The following is a 17,380-nucleotide window of genomic DNA, read 5'->3' as shown; positions in this document are numbered from 1 at the left end:
CCTAGCGTGGCTTTTGATGCCTTTGCCTTGCACTGATGAATGCGAAAAATAGATTAGATAGCTGGGCTCATTTGGAGCCATGGTAATCCATGTTGTGGCAATACACTAATTGATTAAGTGCTACTAATGAGATGTGACCTAGTGACAACCATGTGGGTAAAACTGAACTAGACAACGCAAAAGCCCTGTGGACTACAACTGGGTAATCAGGGATCGCCAGAAGAGGGTCTGTATATCACTGAACAGATGTGAGACCCCCGGATTATTAGATTAACGTCTGGGGTTAGACACACCCCCCCCCTCCCCCATCTGTGTGTGGCCTTAACATGGAGGTGTTTGCATGTGCGATTCATGTGACAGGATTGAGTAAAACATACCCATTAACATATCAATTCCCTACTGGAAAGCCTGAACATGAAACCCCTTAGCTTCGTCTTGGAAAACGCTTGGCCTTGAACACGACAGCTGTCTTATCTTTTCACAGGCGCTCCCTCTACAATCAAAGGGAGAGGAATGGAAAAGAAAATTATTAATGATCAATGTATTCTATCAAGACCAAGTATTCTTAAAATCAAGCAGACAGCATGTGGTGTCTCATTGGTCTTTCATCTCTCTTCTTTGAAACTGCACGCCAGTTACAGTCTTGACTCGTGTGCCCAAATGAAAGTGGCTTGTTTCTTCCAATGCGCTATGTAGAGACTGGGGAACATATGTAAACACACACACACACACACACACAGATGCACACACACACACACAGATGCACACACACACACACACACACACACACACACACACACACAACACACACACACACACACACACACACACACACACAAGGTGACCTCTAGCAGTCGCGTCAGGAAATCCACACTTTGCCCACTGCTGGAATCTGCCCAGATTAAAAGTACCCGTTGCATCAGACTGGCCCATGTGAAGAAAGAGAATAAATGCATTCCAAAGTAATAACACTGCAAAAGGAATCACACAGCCACTCTGGACTCCCGCATTTTAATGCCTCCGACAGTAATCCTCCTTAGGCCCTGAAGCCATTCACAATATATACTGTACATTTAAATCAGCATTCTGGTTTAATCCTACCGGAAGAATTTGGCTATTGTGTCTGAGAAAATCTGGCAAGATTATGCCTTTATTTTGCCCCAGGCTTCCAATCACATCCTTCAGTGAATGAGGAAGGGTAGAACAAATACCTATTATCCTCTTATATGTAATCGCACCAGGAGATTGGTTTAATCTGTAAGTATAAAGAGGACTGGACATATAGACACTGATAGATTAAACAAAGACATACCGTTAAGTCTACGCAAATGAATAATCAATAACATGTTGTCAATAACGCCATGTAAATGTGACCATAATACAGCCCCAGAGACACTCGATTTATTTTCTCATACGGATGCCAATTGCACAGAGATAAGACCAATATTACTGAACAAGGTCAGCTGTAAGTACACTGAAAAGGGCAAAGTCACACACACACACTCTCACACACACACACACACACACACACACACACACACACACACACACACACACACACACACACACACACACACACACACACACACACACACACACACACACACACACAGCACTGTAATTGGTGCCACTAGAGTTTAATATTATTTGGGGCCTTGGCAGAAAGCCTACAGTGAGGGACTCGCAGCACTTGTTATTTGTTCGTTAATAATTTCACACAGCTTAAATGGATTTAGTGCCCAAAGTGTACCTTTAGCAGGAAACAGCCAGTAACACTGGCCAATATCACTATGTCAGTGTGATAGGAAGCAATGCTGCAGCTGGACGTATGGTCCACTAACACTGGCCAATATCACTATGTCAGTGTAATAGGAAGTAATGTATAGGCTACAGATGGACTTATGGCACCAGACATGGCAAATTTAATTTTAAAAAATGAGATGGAAAGACCCATAAATGCTCATTAGCAGGGGCTGCACAGCTCCTGAGACACCACGAGAGGGAAAACCCTGTGGACAAACATGGAGGAGGGAGAGAAGGAGAGCGAGAGAGCGAGAGAGAAAGACAGAGAGAAAGAGACTGAGACTGAGGGAGTGAGAAAGACTGAAACAGAGAGCTAGACGGCGACACAGAGAGAGTGTGTGAGAGGGACACAGAGAGAGAGAGAGAGAGAGAGTGTGTGAGAGGGACACAGAGAGAGTGTAGGAGAAGACTGGAATAGAGACGGAGGGAAGGAGTGTGACACAAAGAGAAGACTGAAAATGAGAGAAAATTACAGTGGTAATAGTGGGGAGAAAGAGACACAGAGAATAAGCTAGAAAAAGCATGGGCGGGGCAGAGGACGCCCCTACCCCCTCCAAATGCCAGCTACCCAGCATGGGATCTATTTGTGTCTTGCCCCCTCACCCCCTCACCCCCCTGCTCTCTGTGTCTCAGGCTGATGATGTGCCCCCCCCCCCCCACACACACACACACTCCACACACACACACACACACACACACGCACACACACGCACACACATACACACACACTCGAAAAACACACGCACACAAACACTCCACACACACATACACGCACACACACACACACACGCACACACACACACACATACACATACACACACACACACGCCACACACACACTCCACACACACACACACAAACACACACACACATACACACACATTCCATACACAGGCTCCAGCCCACACGATGCACATAGACCCACACAGTGGACTGACGGCAGCCACATCCGCAGCAACCTTGCCATAAAGTAGTAGGAGGCGGAGAGGAAGAGGATGAGGAGGATGTGGATGAGGACTCTATGGGGGGGGGGGGGGGGGGGGGGGGGGTGACCTGCAGTGGGAGCTGGAAGGGGTTCAAACAATGTGTGGGCCACGTCCGCAGCCCAGCACAGGCAGGGAGGCTGGGGTGGGGAGAGGAGAGGAGAGGAGAAGCGGGGAGAGGAGAGGAGAGGAGAGGAGAGGAGAAGCGGGGAGAGGGCTTAACGTTACCTGGGATGCTTGCTGGAGGGGGCTGTGGGAGAGCCCAGGGAGTGTGGTGCAAGAAGTGCGGTGTCACTTCCTAAGGTGTGCTGGGACCGCAGGCAGCTGGCTGGCGAGCTGTGTGTGTGTGTGTATGTGTGTATGTGTATGTCTGTGCATGTGTATATGTGACTGTGCGTGTCTAAGCTTTGTGTGTATTAGCGTGTGTTTGTGTGTTTGTGTGTGTGTGTGTGTGTGAGAGAGAGTGTGTGTGGGTGTGGGTAGGGTGTGTATAGAAGGAGTGGGGGGTAAGACTTCTGCCCTGCCTTCTCTGCATGGCACCATGCTCAATCTCTGTTTCTCTTTCATACACACCCGCTTTGTCTCTCAGCCCCCAGCTAAATTTCCCAGGTGGCCTTTTTACCCTTCCTCTGTTAATTAATCTCCTCTTTCATACCTTACAATCCCCCCCCCCCCACCCCCCCCACTCCTCCCTCCCGCTTCCTCTCTCTCTCTCTCTCTTTCTGTTTTTTGGTTTTGTTCCTTTTTTGCAGAGCAGAGCAGAGGCAGGATGAGACAGCGCAGTTGGAGGAGTCACTGGCTCACAGAACAGAGAGGCTTCTGCAGCTCCAGGTTGTGTTGAGCAGACTGGGCTGAAGACCAGATTGCTAGATGTGGAAACGTGGATCGAGGGGAGCCAAGAGTGATGCGTGATGTCATTCACATATGGCCTCATCTAGAGATTAAAGATTTTATGCTCATAAAACATATATATCTATAAAACATATATACAAATTATTAAATGATATTATACATATACCGAACATATACATATACTTATAAAAACATTTATGTATACATACATGTATAAAAACAGTGATTGTAAAAGCAATCCACTATGAACCATTCATATTTCTATCAAATTTGACTGTGAAAAAAGTACAACACTGCCCTTTACTTCTATGGAGTCATAGTAATCTCCAGCCCTGTGCCAAAGCAGTGATATTTAGGGATGGCTGTATTTTTCCCTACAGGGGACACCATACTGAGCTTTACCTTGGTGTCAAGGCCACAGCAAGGACGTTTGCGACTGCAGAATCACAGGGCAGTGTGCAGGAAAGAGGTGGTTTTCACCAACGGCAAGTTTTTCTCTCAAGTTGTTTACATATTTGTATGCAAATGACATATTAATTAGTCTCTTTACCTACTCTGAGAACTGCACGCTGAAATATGACACCCAGGAGGCTGTTGATTGTGTTCATTGTCTGAAAGAGAATCTAAACAGCACTTCAAGTTTTCTTCTCCGGATAATACATCACTCTACTCGTGTCTGCCTTTCATAGCACGCCTGTCTCTTCATCCATGCATACTTTAATTACGGTATCTGCATAAATCGCAACACAGCAGCTGTTATCTTCCAAGCATTTCACAATGTATCACTCGCAGCCTACTGATGCATACAGCATGAGTAGGCTGTCTTAAGTCATGCACAGTGATGCATAAGCCAAGACTGTTCACTATAGACACCTAGGAAGTGTGTGTACCACTCCTGGACTTTTTATTTTCCTTTCTCCTCTTTGTAAATTGCCTCTTGGCCTCTCAGAGAGGAGCCAGAAGTGAGACGAATGGCTTCCCTCTCGTGATTAGTCAAAGATAGTGATAGAAATTAGAGCCTGAGTTCCAAAAAGTCAGTCGCCATGGCAACACTGCAAACGCAGCATTTCCTTGGGCAGAGAGGGAGAAATGAAGCCAATTATTTATTCTCTCTCTCCCTCTGTCTTTCTTTTTCTCTCTATCCTGCTCTCTCTCTCTCTGTCTTTCTTTCTCTCTCTCTCACGCTCTCTCTCTCACGCGCTCTCTCTCCCCCTCTGTCTGTCTTTCTCTCTCTATCCTGCTCTCTCTCTCTCTCTCTCTCTCTCTCTCTTTTGTTACCCAGCTCATTTTCCCCCCAAAAGGTTGTACTTGTGCCTTGTGGGCCGGCAACACAGGAATAAAAGTGCCAAAACCACTTTTTTGAGCAAGCAGCGGTTCATTGATTTTCCAGATCTGTCTCAGACTTGAGGAATCATTCGCCTCGGAGTGATCCACCACAGGTGTTTTGGGTAATGGGAATATAGTTCACAGACAACACACACACACACACACACACACATACACAAGCAGAGTGAGTCTACATCATGCTCTTTCTCTCTTCCCTACTATGTTTACACACATACTAACACACACACACACACACACACACACACACGCAAGAGAGAGACGGAGAAAAAGAGAGGGGGAAGTATTAAAGGCAGGGAGAGGTGGGGTGGGAGAGAACACCTGCTGGGACACAGTGACCCACCGAAACACAAATATGATTTGTGAGTGCCCAACCAATATCACCACGGCGACACTGATGCCAATGTACCTCCACATCAGTACCCTGACAGGTGGGTCCACAGGGGGCATCTTATTTCATTTGTCAACTCAGGGAAGGAGAAAGGGAGAGAAAGAGAGCACAAAAGAGGAGAGAACATTTGAGAAGGGTAAGGGAGTGAATTGATAAGTGAGATGCAGGGCAGGTGAGGATATGGGACGAGGATTATGGACAGGCTCACTTGTGGAGGTTTTGACCCAGCAGGCCACTATGGAACAAGGAACAAATCAAGTGAAGGGAAAATCAGAGGAAGAGAGAGAGAAGAGAAGAGAGACAGCAGGAGCAAGGAGAGGAAGAGAAGAAGGCAGAAAGAGGAGAGAGGAAAATGATAGAGTGAGAAAGGGCAGTGAGAGAGAAAGAGAGAAAGAACAGAGAAAAAAAGAACAAGAGAGTGAGAAAGAAGAGAGGAGGGTGAGAGTGAGAGAAAGAGAAGAGACAGAAAGATGGAGAGGCAGCAGACAGGACACCATGCAGACTCCTGCGCAACACAAATGGGAACATCAGCAGCATATCAGTGGCCAGCTGACACACCAGCAGTACTGGTGACTCATGACAGGGAGACCACAAAGAGGAACAGTCTGTCAGCTTTCTCAGGGGCCTATGCTGTGTGTGTGTGTGTGTGTGTGTGGGTGTGTCTGTGTGTGTCAAGGCTGTGAACAGGAGCCTGGATTTTACAAGGCTCCTTCCTCACATTCTCTCACATGGGGAGGTCACAAAGAGATCCTAAGCAGAGGCCATGTCCTTCACACACTCACACACACGCACGCACACACGCACACACACACACACACACGCACACACACACGCACACACACACACGCACACACACACGCACGCACACGCACACACACACACACACACACACACACACACACACACACTCCCACCCAAAATAACAAGAACTCTGAAAACTCACACAAGGGAAACATACGTACACACACAGGTATACACACACAAATGGTGCACCATGGGGGGATCTGGTAACAGGGTTTCCCCCTGCTGGGTCAAAACCTCCACAGGTGAGCCTGTCCATAATCCTCGTCCCATATCCTCACCTGCCCTGCATCTCACTGCATTACACACACACACTTAGACACCCACCCGCCCAAACACACACGCAATCACATACCCCCCCACACACACACACACACACTAACACAGACATGCAGATGGACACACCCATAAACAATTACGCAGATCAAGACATGGCTATCAAATAATGAGACTAATGCAGCATATTCCAACCCAGGATTCTAATAATAATCATAAGGGACATCAGGCTGTTTTTTTAGTATGGTAGAGGATGTGCTAAGACAAGCCTGGTATGAATTACATTAGAAGAAGTAAAACATAAAGCAAATAAAGCTAAATAGAGTTGTGTTTGTGGGGCGGTGGGCGGGTTGGAGGAGTGGGTGGACTTGTTTCAGCTTCTCTCCTGCATTTTTTCATTAGCGGGGCCATTGATCTCCTGGTTATTGGTGAAATAATTACATCTACAAATCAGACATGGCCGCCATTCCCTGGCCATGGGATCAATGCCACGGCTCGATTGTTTTAGTGCGAACAACTTTTTCCTCACGTGTTGGATGCGAGCTGCTCCTGGTTGAGTGCTTACTCACACACACATACACACCCACACACCCACACGCACGCACGCACGCACGCACGCACGCACGCACGCACGCACGCACGCACGCACGCACGCACGCACGCACGCACACACACACACGCACGCATGCACACACACACACACATGCGCACACACGCACACACGCACACACGCACACACGCTACACGCACACACGCGCACACACACACACACACACACACACACATAGCCACAGGGTATACCCTCGTCTTGTCTGACTTTGTCTCGCCGTTCTCATGACGTGACCTGGAATACCTGTCCCCAGGCACCGTAGAGTCCCAGTCAGATCAGTTTGGGATGACTTAATCTCAGTCGAAAAATAATCTGACCTGCGTCTGACTAATATCATAAATTTCAATTGCACTAATTTGTTTTCTGGTCTGTCTGTGTCCTGGCACTGCTGCAGCTGACTCGGTTGCCCCAGCGTTATTCAGAGACTGCAGCTATTTTCTCCACTCATGCTGGAGCAGGCAGTCAGGCAGGGGTGCCCCCAGTGTCAAACGGAGCTACATTTTTCAAGAGCGGGCACAACACCTACTCATTTTCAATCGTGGACAATAGTGTCAATATGTACCATACAGGTATTACGAAAAAAATAACTGTTTTCAAAACAATGGCTTGGTCAAGCCCCATACATCTGCTGAGGCATTTGTAGAGTTATCATATGCCATTTCCATTTTGAACTATGTGCATTTTCTTCTCATTCCAATTCAAAACCTAATTAGTAAACATCCAATGGTATCATATGCTCCAATGAGTAAATTGGGGAAATTAGTACGAGCATAAAGCAGCTAATGATCATGTCCACATGAATGTATATAAGCAGTTTGCAAAGTCAACCAAATTCCCATTCTAAAAAGAGATAACCTCTTCTGTGCTTTTCTGGAAGGTTAAGAACATCTCTACACCCCGTACGGCTCTGGGGAGTCTGATCCTCGGAACAGAACCACTGTTACCCATAATGTAAGAGGTTCTTTCTTATCTGATTATGAATGGTAAAGGTAAAGAAGATTTAGGACATGCTGCCTAAATGCTGGCCTGCACTGATTATGTCGGCATTATGTAACTGTGGCCTTGTCACAGGAAGAAGGTGTGCTCTTCCTAAATGCCAGAGGGACTTAGGCAGGTTGCGAATCTTAAAACTACTCCTGAACGGTGAGGGAGTGAAACGTTCAGATGAGGTGCTGGTAGAATTATCTACGGCAAAATACAGTGCTGCATGGCACCAAACTAGACTGCGTTTGTTCCTCAGCACAAAACAAACAAACAAACAAACAAACAAACAAACACCAAAACTGAACTGAAAATTTGAAGCAGGAACACACCATCTATTTTCTGAAATGTCTTTAAAAAACAATAAATAATCAAACCTTGGCATTCACAGTTTGCCAGAGAGGCTCAACTCTTCTCTCAAAAATACCAATGCCCATTGATTTTCTTTTCTAAGGAAAGAGCACAATTCATGCGGAGATGAAAGCTCGGTAATGAAAAGCTGGATGCACCTGCTGCTCTTGCCAGTGACAGTGCCATGGGGCGGCCCTGACCTGCTGGCGGAGGCTCTGCTGACTTGGGCACGCCTCTGGTCCAGATACGGTTTAGATCTGAGGTGCGTTCAAAATAGCAAACGAAGGCAAATGTTTTGAAACTAACAGTGTTTTTGTTTGCTTTGAGTTAACTGCGAACGCTTGCAAATACACATGAAACGGTCTGAAAAGGAAGTTCTTGAAAAACAAACATGGACGCTGGCCGAAGGGTTACCGCTTAAATCGAACAATTTGGAATGTTTACACCAAAATGTTCAAATTTGAACGTTTTATAAAGTAGCTATATGTCATTGTAGCTCTCATTACAACAATGTATATGTCTTCACATTTATATACACCGACTAATGATCACATATTTATAATGCATTATTCTTAAATTATAACCATTTATAATGAATTGACATAATGCTCATAAAGAATGAGTGCAACAATGACTTATAGCTACCTTATAGGGCCTTATAGAGGCAGGCTTAATAGAAAGTGTTCAAAGAAAATGTGTTCGCCTCGAACATTGACTCTGTATGCTGAATTTGCTTACTACCTTACTATCTAAGAGATCATAGAGAACCCAACCTGTCCACACCTGTCTGTGTGAGTGAGTATGTGTACGTGCGGTGTGTGTGTATATGGAAGTGTGCGTGGGTGTTTGTATGTGTGTATGGTTTCACGTGGTGTCTGCACACGTGCGTGCCAGTGTGTATGTGCTCTAGTGTGTGGGCCTCCTGATTCATGGCCCTTCCTCCTACATCCTCCACAACCAGTGAGCCACTCTAAAAAAAAAGAGAAAAAACTCCCCTGCACACACAGATAGCCCTCCGTAACAGTGAAGGCCTGACATACACTACCACTGAGGCCTTGTTATAAATCACGTTGATTCATTCATCCCGCATGCTACCTAAATCAAGGTGGCTTGAGTATTAGCAATATCCCAAGATTTGTAGCATATTTTGGAGCACGTAATTCAGCTGCCTTTACCCTCATAAAGAGCCGGGGCCTGAATTTGCTCTCATTGCTCTTGATGTAGAAGAATGATACTTTAGGCCGGGCTGGTCGCTGCATGAATACTCAATGAGACCATTACAAACTTTGGAAGTGATATATAAATCCTGATGCTGGGGAAATAATGCCAGACATTTGTTATCGTGCTATAAGGGGAATACACCGAACAGAGAGAGTACGGAACACATATCTATTGCGAAGGTGTGCATAAATCAAAGTGTGTCTACAGAGTGAGGCATTCAGGAAGAGGTGTTGCTTTCATATGTTGTCATTAGGAAGGCCAGATACTCAATCTAAGAGATAGCATTTGTCTAGCATCGTGCTGTGAGTGTTTCTACACATGAGGCTAGGTGCTGGGCTGGGCGCTAAAAGTTTGTTGTCTTACGCTGTTGTGCCATGATTAAATATGGAAACATGATCACGGGGGATTAACAGTAAGTATGACATTGCTAAAGAGTTTTAGCAGTAAGTGTGTGTGACACGCACGTGGTACGCACTCTGCTGGTTAGCACTTAATATAATCAAACACTGTTCATGCAGTAAAGCACTACAGCTGTTTTCCCTCTCATATAAACCCCTTTATGTGACTGTCTCTTGAATATCCCATACCAGTATCCCCTATGACATAACACGCAATGCAATGAGTAAAGTAACAGGTACTTTAAGTCCATTTCATACAGGTGACATACAATATATTGAAATAAATTTCTTTGAAAAAGAGGGCACATTTTAGCTGCAATTGACATAGATTTGTCACGACAAGGTCTCCACGTGCTGCTTGCCCTTCCGTGCGATCACCTTTTCAGAAAAGCTCCATTGTACCCATACCTGAGGCTATGGTTGCCTTAAGAGGTTACCTATTTATAGGGCCACACTGTGCCAAGGTACAGTAGCCACACATCAGCTCTCCACAGTGAGTCTCCCTCTCTGTCGTGTTCTGTGCTGGCGTGCCTCACCCCAGGCAAACGCAGCCTGGGCCAGCACCACGCTACTCCACCACCATAGCCTGGGCCAGCACCACGCTACTCCACCACCACAGCCTGGATTTCCGCTGGGCTGAATGCTCTCCTCAATCTGCTGACCATAACTTTCATTATTCATGAATTTTGAGTTGCGCTCTGAAGCCATCACTTAGACAACTGCAGTTCTCTCTCTCTATCCCTCTCGCTCTCTCTCACCCTCTCTCTCTTTCTCTCTCTCTCTCTCTTTCTCTCCATCAGGGCCAGACAGAACTGTTCAGTCCTGTGCTTTTTTTATACCCACCCCTTTTCTGTTCTGTTCGAGGCACGCACTATAATCCCACCTTTGCTGACCTCACCGCAAATGTCGTCACCTCTTTACTTGAGCTTTGTTTTTCCGGCAGATGGGAGGTTGGGGGCTGCTGGTGGTGTGTGTGTGTGTTTGTGTGTGTGTGTGTGTTGGGGGGGGGGGGGGGGGGGGGGGGATTGGTATGCAGTGCTGTAATGTTTGGACACCTTCTGTTGGAGATGCCTGCGAGATGGAGGTAATGCGATCCTTGCTCATGATGGCTTTGGACAAAGGCTCACGCTGTATCACACAGGCACGGCTATGTAGCGAGCTCGTAATGGCATTTCTCTGGCCAAGGGTCAGTTTGGACGCCGGCCCAAAAAAATAAATAAATAAAAGAACATGCTTTTTTCCACAACTTTTGACAGACCCTGGACCTTCTCTTTCCCGTATCCCCTTCCCCCTCCCCTGCCTCTACCACCCCCCCCCCCAATCCCTCTTGTTCATCATGGTTTTATTCTCTTTTACCAGCATATATATTTAAAAAAAAACTTCCATGGGGGAGTCAGCACTATGCCCATAATTTGATTTGAGGGATTTCCAACGCAGATCCCTCTGCAGAGCCTGCCCTCAACATCGCACAACGCATGTCAGCCCTCACGGCAAAGACTCAAGACTGATGAAAATTGAATATGCAAATCTTTTAATAAATATATACATATACACACATACACACACACAAACACCCGAGCAAAACCGCCATGGGTTTGATATAAGATGAGACAAAACAATTTATCGTCTGTGAAGTACTGCTGCATTCCTATGCAAGCGATACGCAGGAACAACACACTTAAAAAGACGGTCAAATATAAATCACACTTCCATTGAAGTGTAGTGAGGTGTAACGAATGATATGCATTAGGTCACACTGAGACAGCAAGGCTTTCAAAGCAGGCATCATTCCCAGCATCCATTTCAGGGTTGCCCTTAACACCGCATATTGTACACAAAGCAGCATCTCTTAGCATTTCCGCTCTCTGGTGTCACATGGGGGAGGAGATGGAGAAAACTGAATAACAAATGATTCCTGGATCCGACTAGGAAATGCCCAAAGAAAAAAAAAGATGACTATGCATTTATGGAAAAACCGCTCCACAGTAACATAATCCAAAAGCACCCCCCCCCCACACACACACACACACACAGACCTACACACACACACACACAGACCTACACACACAACATGGCTGTTGCTGCCATGGATGCAACAGCGGCATTTCAACCAGCATTACTGAGAGATGGCCTTGCACCCCTGTCAAACTTTTAAGAGGATGTTTTTATGATACACTCTACGCGGATATGAAATACAACTCCCTTGTGCCTTGGGCCCTGTCCAAGAGGCTCGTCATAAATAACCACTGATTGGGTTTCATCAGTGCGGCCCGGCTAATGGATGACTTAGAGCATTCTGTCTAAATGGGCAGAGATTCAGCAGTCGGTTTGAGTCATGCAGGACACACACATATCTCCCACTGAATAAGCAGACACATTGGGGCTCCTACTAAAACACACCACGGTATTCTGCTATAGATGCCTGACTAATCCAGGAATCACATTTTACTCTGCCTTAATCTTATTCAGTCATCCTTGACTTGACAGCAGAAGAGATTATCAAAACGCATAACACCCGCCCGATGGCATTTGACAATGAAACAGATCTGGCCCTGATCTGGCTCAGGTCGTCAAGGTCGTTGCCAGGTCGTTTCCATAGTCATCTTGTATCTGGGTTGAGAACCCTGTGCTCTGTGCTAGGTTGATTCTGACACGTCTGTGAGTTGAGATGCAAGCAGAGTGCTCCCTGTTGAAGACTACTCCTTCTGGTCATTTATCAGTGTCCGCTCTGTGAGTGTACGTCCCAAAATACACTTGCTTTCTGTTGTTCAGTTACCCCCCCCCCCCCAAACCTGTCAACCTTCACACTCCTTCCCTATCTTCCTTTCCTTTCCATCTTTCTCTCTTTTTCCTTTATTACTTTCTCCTAAATATGCAGAGACTTTCAAAACAGTCACGCTGTCACATCTCATGCTCCCAGTACCGGAGCCAAGGACATTTTCTGGCGACAAATTGAGTTCATGATCTGCATCAAACAACAAACAAGTAAACAAACAACATCCGATTCTCCCCAATTAGACTGATGAGTGAGAAAAGGAAGCGAGCAGTGCTGTCGGACAGAACCACCATGGCAACTGGAGAGGATCCGGTTACCAGGTTTTTTTAATCTATTGGGCCGCTCGGTGCTGGTGCCCTGGTGTCGGGTTTGGAGAGAGCCTTTCACTCCTCTTAACGCTCTTACCTTGGCCGCCACGGACGAGCCGGGCTTCTCCAGGAGGTCCCAGAGCTTCTTGCGCTTGTCCGGGCAGCAGGTGTTGTCAAACTCGATCTCCCCCTCCCTGTCCCTGAGAGTCTCTGCCTCGCGCCGCAGCTCCTCGTTCATCTGCTCCTTCTTCTGGTGGTAGCGCGCCTGGCAGCACGACTCCAGGTAGATCTCGTCGATGCCCCAGAAGTCGAGCTCCTGGCCGAAGGAGAGCGCGCACATCTCCTCCATCATGTGCAGCTTGCCAGTGCGGTAGAAGTTCAGGATGGAGGTGAAGGCGCCCGGGTGCCGGTCGAAGAAGTACTCGTTCTCGTTCAGGCTGTAGTCGTCGCATACCTCCATCAGTGCATCATGGGTGTTGCAGTCCCGCAGTTTGCCCAGCCTGGTTCGGGGCAGCCGGTCCAAGGTTCGCCACAGGACCTCGTGATTGAGCCCCCCGACGTTGATCCGGACCCGCCGGGAGCGGGCCTTGGTCCGGATGATGTCGATAGGCTCCGGTGGGATTGATGACCCTGACTGCGCGCCGCCCTTTGCCGCCCCAGGACTGGTACCCTTCTCTGCCATGGTGAGCGGGGCCGTGGGTGGTGAGGCTTGCCAAAACGAACCGCAACTGAATCAGAACCAGAGAACAGGTGGCACAGTAGGCTTATTATGTCGGGTCCTCCTTAGACCAGTCCCTCCATGACTGAAAATTTTGATTTAGAAAGAGAGAGACAGAGAGACAGAAGGGAGGTTTGACTTAAATCAGACTGCCTTTGCACCTACTTAAGGTGGCTGAAGTGAACAATGAAAAGCAGAACACAATTCATAATTCCTAGTTTTATAATCTCTTATGATCACATCTTTCTTGTGAGATTATTCACTTTTGTGAAGTACAAGCGTGGAGAACATGTATTGTATTTCCATGCACATATCATTACCCATGCACATTAACCCTGTCACATTGACTAATCACACTGCATTTTAGTTCTGTTGACTGTTGCATATGCATTGTTTATAACATGGAACTTAGCACCTAAATCCACCCACACAAAAAAAAAGGAAAGAACAGTGAAGAGGTACAAGTGACTTCTACAACGTCAGCTGCTTTGACCAGATGTCAGGGCAAAATAGGCTCACTGGAGTCAATACACATTTACCTGTAATTTACAAGAGCATTATCTCCATACCACTTTCAACATTAATCATGTAAGCATCGCCTACTATCTTCTCAAGGTTATGGGTCCTCCTCAGTCCGATGTGTGAATATAAACCGGTGTGTGAGCGGATATACATGAGTCCATATTACCAACAGAACGTCTTCTATAGCAACTGTCCCCTACTCCTTTTAATTGAACAGTAAAGCAATTCTCTTTCTGACTTAAAAGCACATTCAGTTGGCTACTTATCATATATACTATCAAGAGAGGCTTTGGGTGAATCTAGGAGATCTCAGAGTTAATCAGAGGTTGTCTGTTATAGTCCCTTGGTCATTTCTGAGAAATCATTCTCGCAAAGTGGACAAAAGTCGATGTCAATCCGCACCGTAAATTCAACAAGGCGCAACAGTTTTCAGCCCGAGCCGACATGCAAGCTCAATGATGCTTCTTTCCTGAGGTGATGAAAACAGTTAATGTGGTTTCTAAGGATGCGCTGGCGCTTTTATCGTCATGATTACACTTTGTTTCACCACACAGGCTGTTATGTAGAATGATTTGTGACATTAACATCGAATTTCATAATCGTTGAGATTAGGGTGTCAATTGCTTAATTACTACCTCAGCTGTCAAAACTAACTAAGGCATCAAAACTGTTGCGCGCTTTTGAAGCGACACAATTACATTGCAGCACCTGACAACTGACTAAAAACTCAAATAAGTGTGTTTCTAGATGTAAGATCACGCAATATATTAAAAATACCGTTTCTTTCACTTTATCCCGCGAACAGCTTGTTTAACACCGCAGGCACCGAAATGAAATAACAAGCCTATAAAACAAAGCTCTTACCTTGCTGGAATAAACCACCTTTTGCATGCAAACCCCTCTGTGTTCAATTGGCTAGGGGAAAAGAGAAGAGGCTGCGGGACTCTCTTTTTTCCAGGAGGCTAAGATTCCGTGTTCTCCGTGGAAGCTTCGATAACTAGAGATGTGTCCCACATTTTGTTGCAAAGATATTAAGAAAAAAAATGTTCGTCTCGAAGAAAAATTCAGAGCTACACAGAAACGAACAGCCGTTGCGCGAAAAAATCTCTTCAAAGAGTACCGTTACCTCCATCGACGCGTGATATGGTGAGACGGGATGGCTGCAGATGTCGAACGCGTAAAAATTGCACTAAGGAGAGTAAGCGCAGCATAGAGTAAACTGCAGAATGACACCCAGCAGCCTAGGGAGAGAACAGAGAGAGGGTGAAGCTCTCCGAGTTGCATCACTGCCTAGAGGTGAAACCTAATTGGATTGGTCTGTACATCACCAAGGACAGCAGCAGATCAACTAGAGCAAGAAGACTTTGCCCGGCAATCAGTTACAGCTCCGCGTTCCGCCACTACAGAAATCAATTGAGTATGAGAAATGACTTCTAGTGGACACGTAGGTCCCGGTGAAGCGGTCATAGTGCGTTTAAAGTTCAGGCTCCTAACTGACTGAGAAAGTTGTATGATCTCATCGTAGGCAGACGCCAGCCCACAGCTCAACCTCTTGCATTGTTATTGCTGCAGCTGTCGGCTCTGGCACTGTTATAAAAACCCAAAGATGATGGCAATGTATCAGGCTACTAATGGAAACGCACAGTCTCCAGCGTTCAGTCCCCACAGATGTCTCATAGGCCCTCCACTAAAACGCCCATGGCAGTTCTGTTCTGCTAATGGTTCTGTTGTTTACATTTAGCTTGACTTTCATGACCGACTTTTAGCTAAGAGCCGAGTTTGGTTTTTCAGAACACTGACTTGTCTCTGTACCATTTTTGGTGATCTGTTGACCAATGACTACTGAAGCCTTGTCTTGTGTCATATTAAATGGCCTTGACATGAAAACATTGCTGTGTAATTGAGACTCAGAGCATGTGAAATGAGCATGTCTTGCTCTGTAAGATTACCGTCTCCTTCTCAGCAATTAGGGCTCTCATGTTACTAACTCTTTGTACTCCTTCGGCTCAGGACTTTTAGCCAGACAGCTATTGTTCAGAGGGTTGAGAGGAGCATTAATTTGCAAATCATCCATCCATTCATCCATCCAGTTATCTATGTTTTTAAAGAGCCAGAGTAAACTAAAGAGTTAAGCCCTGTGTCTTGGCATAATTTACTGTAAGTTGGACGGCATCACAGACCACAGTACCATAGGAGTGGAGGAAAACATGGAAATTGGGCATCAATAATTCCAATTCCTGAGTATGAAAAATAAGCAGTATGATTGGGAATGTCCTGCTTTCAGACTTTGTAGTTGCCAATAACTCCTTTTTTTATTTTCAGACTTTGTCGTTGCTAATAGCTCCTTTTACCCGTTTATCTCAAACGTTGTCCAAATATTCCATGCATGTGTTCTGTAACAACACAGATGCATCCATTTTCAATGCACATGCACTCTAACATCACAACTGGATCTGTGGCTCAGGCATTACATATTTAGAGTGACTGGTCCAAAAGCTATGGATGCACTCCCATGAGGCCACAAACAGGCCCTGAATTCCATACAAGGAAAGTATCAACATGAAAAGTAATTGTTCTGAGGTAATCAAACCCCTGAGCTATTTACCCTTAAGGGCAAATATTGTTGTAAAAATCAATAGTGAACTATTCCTTTTTATTGCTGATATTCTTTGCCCATTACCGTATACTGCCGACTGTATTCCGGGCTCGTTGTGTGCTTATACATCAGGGAGGTGTTTATTACAAAAATCATGTTTCCTTCAGCTTGTAGGCCTTTTCAAAATTTGCTCGGTCGAGGCATTTTTTGAAACCCGATAATGCACTGTTTGTATGTAAGTGATTCACCTGCCATGTTCCTTCCTCAAATGATGGGCAATCAATAACGCCACATTGATCAGCTGAGCTCCTTTGCATTGCTTGCCATTAACCACACAGTCCCAACACTGCATGGGGTGCAAGGGGAACAAACATGAGTAACCAACGGCAACAAACAGAGTAAGGTCAGATGCTGTAACATCATACCTGGTTAACTCTACAGTGTTTAAC

At 45.9% G+C, this 17,380-nt stretch overlaps 1 protein-coding gene across 2 annotated transcripts in view; it reads right to left on the bottom strand.

Moving 5' to 3' along the window:
* The window catches only part of kcnb2b (potassium voltage-gated channel subfamily B member 2b), an 80,102-nt gene extending 64,107 nt beyond the window's left edge, over nt 1–15,995 (bottom strand). Inside the window, exons 1-2 of one of the 2 annotated variants that reach the window (XM_031583849.1) lie at nt 15,200–15,995; nt 13,193–13,898 (exon numbers count right to left, since the gene is read on the bottom strand). In XM_031583849.1, coding sequence (XP_031439709.1) covers nt 13,193–13,777 — 585 coding nt within the window. In that variant the 5' untranslated portion in view covers nt 13,778–13,898; nt 15,200–15,995. The remainder of the gene's footprint in view (nt 1–13,192; nt 13,899–15,199) is intronic. The other variant, XM_012816072.2, reaches the window with a different exon arrangement.
* Between the last annotated feature and the right edge of the window lie 1,385 nt (nt 15,996–17,380).

This window comes from Clupea harengus, chromosome 17, assembly GCF_900700415.2.
Source record: "Clupea harengus chromosome 17, Ch_v2.0.2, whole genome shotgun sequence".
NCBI classification, from domain to species: domain Eukaryota; kingdom Metazoa; phylum Chordata; class Actinopteri; order Clupeiformes; family Clupeidae; genus Clupea; species Clupea harengus.
This window is presented reverse-complemented; position numbering and strand designations above follow the sequence as displayed.